The sequence below is a fragment of the Balaenoptera borealis genome (genome assembly GCF_965194805.1).
Source record: "Balaenoptera borealis genome assembly, chromosome: 14".
Lineage (NCBI taxonomy): Eukaryota > Metazoa > Chordata > Mammalia > Artiodactyla > Balaenopteridae > Balaenoptera > Balaenoptera borealis.
Window position 1 is genome coordinate 83,353,179 of NC_138875.1, and position 12,862 is coordinate 83,366,040.

General features: G+C 35.4%; 1 protein-coding gene across 9 annotated transcripts in view; it reads right to left on the reverse strand.

Annotated features, from left to right (window-relative positions):
- Positions 1 to 12,862, reverse strand: part of IFT81 (intraflagellar transport 81) — a 201,694-nt gene that overhangs the window by 1,392 nt on the left and 187,440 nt on the right. For 8 of the 9 annotated variants that reach the window (XM_082355910.1, XM_082355912.1, XM_082355913.1 and 5 more), the window contains 4 exons: positions 10,633 to 10,719; positions 9,556 to 9,627; positions 9,386 to 9,471; positions 5,625 to 5,670 (listed from right to left, as the gene is read on the reverse strand). In XM_082355910.1, the coding sequence (XP_082212036.1) occupies positions 5,625 to 5,670; positions 9,386 to 9,471; positions 9,556 to 9,627; positions 10,633 to 10,719 (291 nt within the window). The remainder of the gene's footprint in view (positions 1 to 5,624; positions 5,671 to 9,385; positions 9,472 to 9,555; positions 9,628 to 10,632; positions 10,720 to 12,862) is intronic. The other variant, XM_082355914.1, reaches the window with a different exon arrangement.

Sequence of the window (12,862 nt, forward strand, 5' to 3'; positions counted from 1 at the left end):
CACCTGCCAAAATTGTTCTACTTACTGACTCTGAAATTATAAATAGGAATAAGAAAATTTTTCAATACATTGCAAAACTATACTTTGGTTCTGTATTATGGCAAATTGAGGAGAGTGACAAAGAAAGGGAGGCACAAAGTCAGAGACAGTGAGAGGAAAGAAAAGAAGGAAGGAAAGAAGAGAAAAACAGAGATGATAGTACACACATAAGGAAACAGTGCGACAGAAATACATACACTGACACAGAGCGTGAGAAATCACCAAGAAGGGCAGAAAAACAAGCAAAGACACAGAAACAGATTACACAGGAACATCTTCTCCATCTTTTCCTCTTTTAGTATACACGGTTGATCTAACAGGTGACCTAAGCACACAAGTGAAAAGGCTGGTCATTGGTACTTGCCCAAATAAGAGTCTAAACTAAACTGAGGCCAGGTTCAAAACGCTTACTAAAGACTGCCCTCTCCACCTATGGTTAATGAAAAGCAAAGTTAACAGCAAATAGCAACAGGAAACAAAACAGAATTAAGAAAATATAATTTAAACATAACAGCAAATTTTTGACACAATGCTTGGCATGCAAATACATCTATTTAAGTCTACGTTACAAATAAAGTATCTTACAACAAATATTTTTATCCTCATAAACTAAAACAAAAGTAGTAAGTCAGATCAAGAGTTTAAGAGTACTGACCATGATTTTAAGATTAAGGTACTACTTAACTGTAACTTTTCTTATATTATTGGAATAATTTCCTTGTCAAAATCCTAACAACCTATAAAAGTTATTTAAAGAACCAAAGACAGGATGTGGGGACTGTCTGTATCAGAAATATTATGTTACTGTCACTTATTACAGATTTATTTTGTGGATAGTTGCAATGTACAAAAAATACTTGTCACAGATTTCATTGTTCTTAAAAGGAAGAGGTGGTACAGGAGGAGGAAAGTTACAACTTTCAGTACAATATTCCATCTTGGTAAGGCAAATTCTAGTATATGATAGTGTGAATTGTAGCACTATAGCTTGGTCTAATTTCAGAAACTCAGTTGGCATGAGGAGGTCTGTGGATGTCCAGTCTTTGCTGGTTTGGAAGGCATACGCTATTGTCAGTTTCAAAGCCTAGGTATGTTCTGTGTTTGCCTTGAAAATTTAGATCTACTCTAGGAGTGAGAGGATCAAGAAGCTTTGTTTCTTAAATGATACAGCCTGACAATCGGGGCATGAACTAATCAGTGGCTCATTTTGCTGCAACATGCTTGATGTCAGACTGCTGCTACTGCTTTCCCCCAAAATCCTGCAATAAAACACTACACTGGAAGGGGAAAGAATAATCTTTAATCATATTTAGCAATTAAGTTTGGGTCTTTGAAAGGATTCAAGGTTTGACAAATATTTCTCTACACATAGCATCCATCCAGATACTTTTCAAAACAAATGAAATAGAGGAATATTTTCATATAAAAAACATATATTACTTAACTTATGAAATACCTGGATGAAAGTCAATTATTGACAATCACACTAAATCCTAAAGCCCCCAAAATCTCTAGTTAAAATACTGTACAAATGAACGTACAACTTGATTCAAATACATACGTTCAAATATGAAAATTATTTTTTCCTTTTGAGTATGGCATGTCATTTCATAAATGGAATAAGGTGTACAGAACTCAATTTCTCTGATGAAATGGAAGAATCAGCTTTAATGTTTCTTTTTATTTTTTACTTAGATTAATATGATGGACATTTATTCACAATTCATACAAAAAGAACAGATGAACACTTTTTATAGATATGGCTGATTCCAGGTTTGGGACAGGAAATGTACAGAATGAGCCTTTTGTCTGGAACATTTTGTCATTCCAGAAAATAAAGAAGCCATCAAAGCCTAGTAGGATTGTTTCAAAAGGATTCAGGAGCTGACTTCAAGAGGTTTCCACTGGCCAAACATGGGGCAATTTGAGCATGGATAGGAATAATAATTGCAATTGATTGAAACATAAAACATGTTAAATCTGGGAGTTATAAAGATACTTTTAAAGGATGATAAAAAATGAACTCATCATTTTGAAAACCAGTAATAAACAAATCAAGCAGTTATTCTGCCTTTCCTATATGACCTGTACTTTAGAGTAACCAAAGAATTGGTAAGTTGCTCTTAACAGAATTATTCCAGCCAATAAATGAAGAAGGAACAACATAATTAGAATATGACTGTTTTGCAACCTCTAATGAATTAATGGATTGAGGAAGTGATTTTCATTGGCTGCCTACATTACAAAAAGAGAGCTTCCCAAATACTGAATCGTATTTAATCAAGCCTCTAAACCTAACTGCCAATTCACAGGACATACTGGGGACAGAAGAACATGCTAACTGACACTACAGGGAGGCCATCAACAAAGCTCAGAATGCTGGAAAATGACAAATGATCAGTTTTTTTTCTTCCAACAAATAAATTGTAAAGAAAAAAGATGGACTAGTAACCTAGAGAAAAAGGGACTTAAGAAATGTATCAACTAATAGCAATGTATGAACTCTTATTAGGATCCTGATCTGAACAAATAAACCATTAAGAAATTATGAGACAATTGGTGAAGTTTGAACATTGACTGGGTATTGGGTATTATGCAATTATTGTTAAATTATTTTTGGCATGATAATAGTATTGCAGTTATGTTAAAAAAAAAGAGTCTTTATGATACATACTGAAATATGACCAGATAAAACAATTAAATCTCTGAGATTTGCCTAAAAATGGGCAAATCTGGGAGTGGGACTATAGATAAAACAAGACTGGTCACATATTTAATTACTGAAGTTGAGTGATGGTTACATGTGAGTTCTTTACATTATTTCCTCAATTTTTTATTTAGGCTTGAAATTTTCCATAATAAAAAATTTTAATTTTTTTAGTTCTTTTTAAAGTTTTTTTTCAAAAAGACTTTTAAAAAGTCTGCTTAGCAATTACTTCATTGTTTTCTACACTATTTGTTTTTCTGAAGTTCATTGTTAGAATATTACTTACAGGTTTATGGGAGCTAATTCAGCTTTTATGTAAAAGCAGATATATGTAAATATGTTTTTAATAATGACTCAAATGAAAAAATGAAAGTAAGAATGAATAATTTTACTATCACCAATTTATTGAATCAGACCAATAGCTAAACTGTACAATGCATTAAGACTGAAAAAAAGCCATATTTTTCATTTGTACTTTCAGGATGGACAAGCCTATATATATATATATATAATCATTTCCAGGCTGCAGACTCAAGAATATTTGAACATTGAAATTAGATACCCATATATAATCAGTATTTTAAAAGAAAAACTGCAGCCAATAATTTCTAACTCTGATGCTACAAACTTGACACTCCTATTAGAAAAACTAATAAGGAACTTCAATTTTCAATAGTGAAACTAAGTAAAGAAACAGATAAAATGGCGTATAGTGAAGCATGGTTAGCATTCACTATGCAACATGGACTAAAAATCATTGAAGATTAGAATCAATTAGAAAAATCAGTTAGTCATTTAAGTCCTGATGTTCAAGGCCCTACCACCTCTTCTACTAGGAGTGGCTCAGAGAACTGAGAAAACAAGACTCAATCACACGCTCCTATTTTTAGGAGCCCTCATATAAGACTGGCAGGTAGGGAGTGAGTATCTTAAGTAAAGTTTTTCGATTATTTGTATTAATTAAATCAATGTTTGTAAAGGACTTAGACTAGCCCCTGGCTCATAGTAAGAGCTTTGTGTTTATTAAATAAAATAAATGAGTAAGTTTATACTTATCTCATACGTATAATCCCAGTATTCCCAGATACCTGGGAATAATCTAAAATTTGTAGTTCATTAAATGTGGCATTTTGTTTGTTATGCATGAACTCTTTGTTATTTAAAACTGTATTTCCCAAATGGGACCTAATGAAACTTAAAAGCTTTTGCACAGCAAAGGAAACCATAAACAAGACCAAAAGACAGCCCTCAGAAAGGGAGAAAATATTTGCAAATGAAGCAACTGACAAAGGATTAGTCTCCAAAATTTACAAGCAGCTCATGCAGCTCAATAACAAAAAGACAAACAACCCAATCCAAAAATGGGCAGAAGACCTAAATAGACATTTCTCCAAAGAAGATATACAGATTGCCAACAAACACATGAAAGAATGCTCAACATCATTAATCATTAGAGAAATGCAAATCAAAACTACAATGAGATATCATCTCACACCAGTCAGAATGGCCATCATCAAAAAATCTAGAAACAATAAATGCTGGAGAGGGTGTGGAGAAAAGGGTACACTCTTGCACTGTTGGTGGGAATGTAAATTGATACAGCCACTATGGAGAACAGTACGGAGGTTCCTTAAAAAACTAAAAGTAGAACTACCATATGACCCAGCAATCCCACTACTGGGCATATACCCTGAGAAAACCAAAATTCAAAAAGAGTCATGTACCAATATGTTCACTGCAGCTCTATTTACAATAGCCAGGACATGGAAGCAACCTAAGTGCCCATCATCGGATGAATGGATAAAGAAGATGTGGCACATATATACAATGGAATATTACTCAGCTATAAAAAGAGACGAAATTGAGTTATTTGTAGTGAGGTGGATGGAGTTAGAGTCTGTCATACAGAGTGAAGTAAGTCAGAAAGAGAAAAACAAATACCGTATGCTAACACATATATATGGAATCTAAGGAAAAAAAAAAAAAAAGGTCATGAAGAACCTAGTGGCAAGATGGGAATAAAGACACAGACCTACTAGAGAATGGACTTGAGGATATGGGGAGGGGGAAGGGTAAACTGTGACAGAGTGAGAGAGTGGCATGGACATATATACACTACCAAACGTAAAATAGATAGCTAGTGGGAAGCAACCGCATGGCACAGAGAGATCAGCTTGGTGCTCTGTGACCACCTAGAGGGGTGGGATAGGGAGGGTGGGAGGGAGGGAGATGCAAGAGGGAAGAGATATGGGAACATATGTATATGTATAACTGATTCACTTTGTTATAAAGCAGAAACTAACACACCATTGTAAAGCAATTATACTCCAATAAAGATGTTAAAAACAAAACAAAACAAAACTGGATTTCCCCCCTCCTCCCAAATTCATGTGCCTTCACTTTTATAAAACTAAATTCCTAAGGAAGAGTCTTCTTCTTTGAAAGGGAGTAAGAAAGTTCCAATTTCCTCTATAACCTTAAAAAAAATGACAATGGCATAACCATGTACTGAAAGCCTGAATAGACACATTAAAAAAAAATACATTCTTGGGACTTCCCTGGTGGTGCAGTGGTTAAGAATCCCCCTGCCAATGCAGGGGACACAAGTTCGATCCCTGGTCCGGGAAGATCCCACATGCCACGGAGCAACTAAGCCCATGCGCCACAACTACTGAGCCTGTGCTCTAGAGCCCACGTGCCACAACTACTGAGCCCACGTGCTGCAACTACTGAAGCCTGTGTGCCTAGAGCCCATGCTCCGCAACAAGAGAAGCCACAGCAATGAGAAGCCCAGGCCCCTGCTTGCTGCAACTAGAGAAAGCCTGCGTGCAGCAACGAAGACCCAACGCAGCCAAAAAAAAAAAAAATGCATTCTTACCTTTCCAAGATTTTCCTGTTCAGCAATATTTTTGGTATACTGTTCCCTGGGGAGTAAACATAATGATTTAGTTTACATTTACTTCAATCGATTTGGTCATACAACTAAATTATAAATTAACATATCTATCTAAATATATTAGACAATACAGTTTAGAGTACTAGAGTCAGAATGAAACCCATTATCAAACACTCCCTTTTCTAATCTTTAGTCAGTTCATCTAATAAACAGTAATATAAGGAAAAAACCAAGGCAAAATATCATGTAAGAAGTTAAATACTATTTCCAGTTAACCTACACTTAAACCAATGTCAATCCATTTGCTTAAATTACGCTTTTTTTTTTAAAGAGGTTTGCAGAAGAGAGAAAGGATACACATTTTTAAAAAACATTAAGTAGCATCTAACCCTGCAATCCAACTTCTAGGAAGTCATCCTACAGAAAAACTCTCATAAGTTAATAAAGATGAAAGCAAAGACTATTACTTCACCATTGCTTATAGTAGCGAAAATCTGAAACCAACTAAATGTTGATAGATGGGGAAATGTTTAAATAAATTATGGTACATCCGTTCAAAGGAATAATACAGACTTGTAAAAAAAGAATGAGGTAGATCTATAAATACTAAAGTGGAGAAAATTCTAGGTAAATTATTAAGAAAAAAACTGTATATGTAGTTTAATTTTATTTATGTATACACACATATACAGACGTATTAGCAAAAGCAAGGGAAAAGAATACGGGGTAATATACAACAAAATATTAACAGTAGACATTTATGAGGTATGGCAGTGTGGACAACATTCAATTTTTGTGTGCTATACTTGATAATGGTTACTTTTTGTTTTTATAAGTATTTCTTTTGTAAGCTAAAAAAGTTACAAATTTTTAATGTAAAAATAGAAATACAAATAACATAATATTGTATTTTTAAACAATGGTATAATTATATTTTAATATTATATAAGACAAAAAGTGAGATTTAAAGTGTTAAGGACAAAGATTGAAGGATGAGGACACAGGAACCAAGGACAAAGGAACCAATGACAAGACGATAAGAGACTTTAGACCTCAAATTTGTATGGAAAAAGACTGTATTTCTGTGTAAAGCTACACAGTAGTACTTAAGAAGAAATTAAACAACACAAAATTGGGAATCTAAGAAGTCATAAACCACAAAGACAAACTCTGGCAGCTTAAGTGAAGAAAGATTTGCATTTATGTAAAAAGGGAGGTAAACATGATTAGAACAGAGAGAATGGCAATCAAAAGTACCTGAAGTCCTTACAGAGCTGAAGTGAAGGTAGAATTTGTGCACAGGAATAAGAGTGGAAGGAAATAGACACAATCTTGATGAACCTTCATTTTGCCCTTAAAATTTATGAGACACTAAGTCAAAACTGTTTACCTTTCTAGCTCTCCAGTGAAAAAAAGCTGGGAGGAAATAAATGACATATCCCTCAAGAAGAATGTATGGTTATAATTAAGAGAGCTTTAAATAATTCATTTATTACCCTAGGCCTGAGGAATGTCCAAACTGTTTTAGAATTTCCATTTATATTTTATCAGGAAATCAACAGGCACATGCTCTTTCCCCATAACACTAATATGTAATTTTAATTTATTCAATGAATTTATTCAAGAAATAATTACAGAGCACCTGTTATGTACCAAGCATGCACTGGGATTTCAAAAAGAAAACAGGACAGACAGGGTCCTTGCCCTCTAGGAATTCATACTATATCATTTCCAAAATACTGCTGCATACATTATATTTAACTTGAGCCTCTGTGGTATATATTATTCTCCTTATTTTATAGATGAGGAATGATTTGTCCAAGGTCACAAAACTAGGAACTGGAAAAATCAGGTTAGAAACAATTTTATGGTCTCTCTCTAGTACTTTGATATATAATATGCTGCCTCTTTAAATAAAATTAAAATTTGCAGATGATCTTTCAAAACCAAGCTAATTTCTTACACCTTTGGCCTTACCAGGAAGTACCATAAAAGTAGAAAATGAAATAACATTAAAAATATTGTGTCTATAATAGTAATAATATTTTAAACATGTATCAGTGAGTTTAGAGTATAATTAACTCCATTTTATTCTTAACATTCTTATCATGTACTACTCTAGTCAGGGCGCAGTATTTTTCTATTGGAAAACTGAGGAATGGTAAAGGTTTACAATGATTTTTAAAATGATGAAGAGGAATATCTAGCTAGAAAACTGATAAGAAAACCAATAGTTTAGGAGCTATATTTCCTTTTTTTTACTATTTATATTGATCACTTTGGAAGAAAAGAAACAATTTCTAAAACTTTTATTTTTCAAGAACAAAATTAACTTCTCACATTTGTGAAATATTAGCATTGACTATATAGATTTAATGAGCAAAGTTTACATTCAATGAAAGAATTTGAATAAGTACATTCAGTATGTTTTTTTTTAATGTAGACTTATTATTTTTAAAAAATATTTATATTTATTTATTTGGCTGTGTCGGGTCTTAGTTGCGGCATTTGGGATCTTTTGTTGCGGTGCGCGGACTCTCTAGCTGTGGTGCGCGGGCTCCAGAGCACGTGGGCTTCAGTACATGCAGCACGCGAGCTCTCTAATTGTGGCACGTGGGCTCCGGAGTGCGCAGGCTCAGTAGTTGCAGCATGTGGGCTTAGTTGCTTCGCGGCATGTGGGATCTTAGTTCCCTGACCAGGGATCGAACCTGTGTCCCCCTGCATTGCAGGGGGATTCTTAACCACTGGACCACCAGGGAAGTCCCTGTATGTTTAATATGTTAGACTATTAAAAAATAATATCCTATTTATAGGATATTTTTGGTCTGGCCTGCATTATATAAAAAAAATTTAGACTTCGCAAAACATTCTATTTCTTAGATTCCTTTCTGTAATATTAATGTATATGCCACTAAAAATCTCAACTGCAGTCTAGAATAAATGTGAATCCTACACTTCATTTGAATTCTTACCGAATGGTAAAAGCAAAACATTTGAATTATGCTAAGGGGCAAAGAAAGCTTATCTTGTTCATTACTGCATTTTATCAAAGCTAGCAATTCAACTATAAACGTATTTTTTAAGACAGCATTTGATTTATTACAATATGCTCCAAGCTAGGATTACAAAAAGAAAAAATCACCATATAAGGACTAGTAGTATTTATACACCCTTCTTTGTTTTAAAGGCTGACACACTGCAATCACACAGTTTCTAGCTGAAATGCAGTCACTCACACTGCACAATGAGCAGGCCAACAACCAGAGGCCAGGCCATGTAGGACTTGAAAAATAGACCAACCTTAGTGCTTTTAAAAAAGCAATTATGAAATTATACGTATTCCTGAGGAGGGGGTAATGGGGATTAACTGCTTAATGGTTGTAAGAGTTTCTGTTTCGGGTGATGAAAAAATTTTGGTAATATACAGTGGTTATGGTTGCATAATATTTTTAATGTAATCAATGCAACACTTTTAATTATACACTTAAAAATGGCAAATTTTATGCTATTTATCTTTTGCCACAATAAAAAAGTAAGCAAGCAAGCAAGAAAAATTATATGTATTCTTACTTAGTCAGCAGGGCTGGACTATCCAGAAGATGTTTAACAAGATTTAATCCTAAATAATATCTTACTATTTGCTTATTTAAGTACTCTGACTTTGTATAATTCCATCTTATTTATAAAACGTCTATAGACTAAAACATTAAGTAACTCAATATAAAAACAACAAAATTACTTGCCTAATTGCCTTTCTTTTTTCTTGTTGATCAGAAGAGACATATGCCTTCATTTCATCAGTAGCACGACAAAGTTGTACTTCTAGGTTCTAAGTGGAAAGACTAAGCTTTAGGTTAAGTCCTTGATACAGAAAAATCTCAGAAAAATTTTTGATCCACTTTCTTTGTCTTACCTTAATCATACAATTTGTATAATGGTATCTACTTTCGTCTTGAAGACATTCTTCACGGAGTCCTCTGACTTCCTAATGTATATAATTTTAAATGGCCAACATTATCGAAAGAATAATCAGATACAGAAAGGATGACTAAATTTACAACAAAAGAAATACCATTAGAGTATTTCCTCTTCTGCAACCGAAACTTTATTATAATAGACTAGGTTGCAATCTTTGCTAGAGATCACTCATATCACTCTACAACCTAAAAGTTTAGTTATTTATTAAGTACCTACTGTGTGCCCAGCTCTGTGCTAGGTGCTGGGGACAGAGGAGTGAACAAGACAGGTCCCTGCTCTCATTCAAGTAGAGGAAACAGACATAAACAAGGAAACATGTAATGAAGGTAGTTTCAGATGGGAAAAAGTGCTATGAAGAAAATTCTGCAGTAGAATGTGATAGGGTGACTGAGTGGGCAATGTTAGGTGATCAGAGAAGACCTCTAGGAGGATGTGACACTTAGGGTGAGACCTAAAAGGCGAAAAGGAGAGATCAAGGCAAAGAGTTGGTGGTAGAGTATCCCAGAGAGAGAAGAATACATGCAAAACCCCCAAGATGAAAACAAGCTTGGCCTGTTTGAAGTACAAGAAGGCGGCCAGTGTGGCTGGGGCCCTGTGGGCGAGGAGTAGAGCACGTGGATATGAAGTTCATGGAAGCAGGTAGGGCCTTATAGACCACAGTTCTGAAGTTAGATTTTAAATGCAACAGGAAGCCAATGGAGGGTAGTCTAAGTGTTGTATAGGTTTCTTTGGCTGCTCTATGGAGAATAAACCTTAGGAAGGCAAGCGTGGAAGGGGAGAGTAGGTGGGAGGTTACAGTGTGAGTCTAGGGGGCCTGGACTCTGGCAGTAGGGGTGCAGATGGAGAATTTAGTATGTACACATCAAGTTTGAAGAAATAAAAATCTCTGCCGCTTAGGAGACAGACTCAGGGGATGAGGGTAAAGATTTGGGAATCTTTTGACATTGGTAGTGAAAATATGCATATATAGGCAGTTTCTGCTAAGTTGTTAAAATAAAAACTGTCTTCTTACCTGTTCTAATTTGGACCGATTGCTTTCAAGGCCAGCTGCACAGCTATCATACTGGGATTTCTTTTCATCACACTCCTGGGTTAATTCCTAGTATGAAAAGGGTAATTAATTGAATAAGTAAAAAACAAAGGCCTAAAATGTAGCTCTGAAACAATACATGCCCTTGTCAGTCTTGTAACTTAACTCTAAGCTTCTTGGCATACTTAGGAGTTATTTATACAACAATCAGACATTTGAGAATTATGACAGATGAAGGTGCTGATAAAAACAATAGCTGCCATGTATTGAGCTGTGTGCCAGGCTCTCTGTTAGAAGCTGGAGATAAAACAGTGAGCGAAACAGCCAAAAATCCTTCCCCTCAAGTAATGCTCAGACAAGTAAACAGGCTGAGTGCTATGATGGATGAATGCAAGGTGTTATAGGAGCACATGGGACGCACACTGGACCTAACCCAGGCTTGGGGATCAGTGCGGACAACCTCCTGGAGAAATTGATATCTAAGCTGAGGTACGAAGGATTAGTAAGAATAGTTAGAAGGGACAAGAGGAGGAGAATGTTCATAAAAAAAGGAACACTATGTATGAAGTCTGGGACTTGGAACTAGAGAGAAGAAGGACAATTTAGGACATATAAGTAGTTTATTATACTGGAGCATGTCTGGGAAGTGTGAGAAGAGGCTGAAGACTTTGGCAGAGGCCTGATCAGAACTTTGTAAACCATGTTAAGGGTGTTTGAGCTTTACCTTTAAAAATAACTAAGTCTCAAAACAACCTCTTGAGGTAGATATTAATATCCCCACATTGTGCAAGGACAAGTATCTTGCAAAAGATTGTATTGCTGGAAAGACGTGTTAGAATTTGAATTCAGGCTGTTTGAGTAGTTTCACACTTTCTTCTAACATAATATTTTGAAACAGATAATCTGAAAATCTTCTTCTACCAACACCTGGAAATGCTATAAGTATCAACAAATGCTTGATAAGGTAGGGCAAACATCTTTTCAGATCCAGAGCTAACTGAACTCTCAAGGAAGTAAAAGGAATTACCAGGACTAGAAACAAAGGATGACAGCCTATGGCTACACTTGGTGAAGGAGTTGGGAGTCAATCTTGATAACAGAATGATTATAATGTCCAGGCAGGGCAAAAGACCTGGAAACCTGTGAATAAAGGGTTAACACCAGGCCTGGATTGATTCAGGCCAGCCTGGGAATGACCTTGGTTTCATACAGCACAGTTTCCTTGGGAACTGGAGAGTTAACATAAATGGGTAATATTGTGTGGTGCTTCTGCTGTGTGGGACTGCATCTGGTTTGGGGTGACTAGCACAGTATAAAAGATTGGTGGGAAAAAGAAGCCATGGCTTTTGTGAATCAAAGTGACCTACAGACATCTAAGGCTCTCATGGTTGACAGTCACATACACCCCAAGTGGGAGAAGGGGCAACAGAGGCTGTGTACTTGGGTAGCTGCTGGGCCTGTCAATGAGATGAAGATACTATAGTATATGAAAGCCTTTTTTTGTTTGTGAGTTTGATGGCCAAACTGATCAGTAAATGCAGCTATGTTACTTCAGAGGAGGATGGAAAAAAGGAGTCTGTCCTCAGGCAGGTTTGGGATTTGGATTTACCTTACCTACGTGGTCTAAGAACTCCCAAGCTGAGACATTAACTCAAAATTAGCTCCAACCTTGTGATATTCCTAAAACACCTGGCAGAACAACAGCAAAACCACTCTGGAGGGACACACCCTCCATCTTAGCTGCCAGGACTCAAGAGACAAAACCCTACTAAAGATAAACTCACAATCCAAAAGTATAAATATATAAGGAACAATCAATCCATTATGAGTGAGAATCAGAAGATATAAAACACACAGCAGAACTATACCTCCAGGAACTTCGAATACTAGAAGAAAGTCTATTAAATAAATATGCTTAAAATAATTAAAGTTATAAAGGAGGAACTGAAAATAAAAGACTAAAAAAGGCACAGTGAGTAAAAATAGACAAAAATAAAACAAAAGTCACTGAAATTAAAAACTAAGTAGGTGACATAAACATAAGATTGGCTCAGGAGATAAAATAATGAACTAGAAAACAGAGCTGAAGAAATTATCCAAAATTCATCACAGAGAGAGACAAAGAGATGAAAATATGAAAATGAGGTTAAACAACAGGGAACAGAATAAATACGTCTAGCGTATATCTAACAGGAGTTGCTGAAGGACAGAC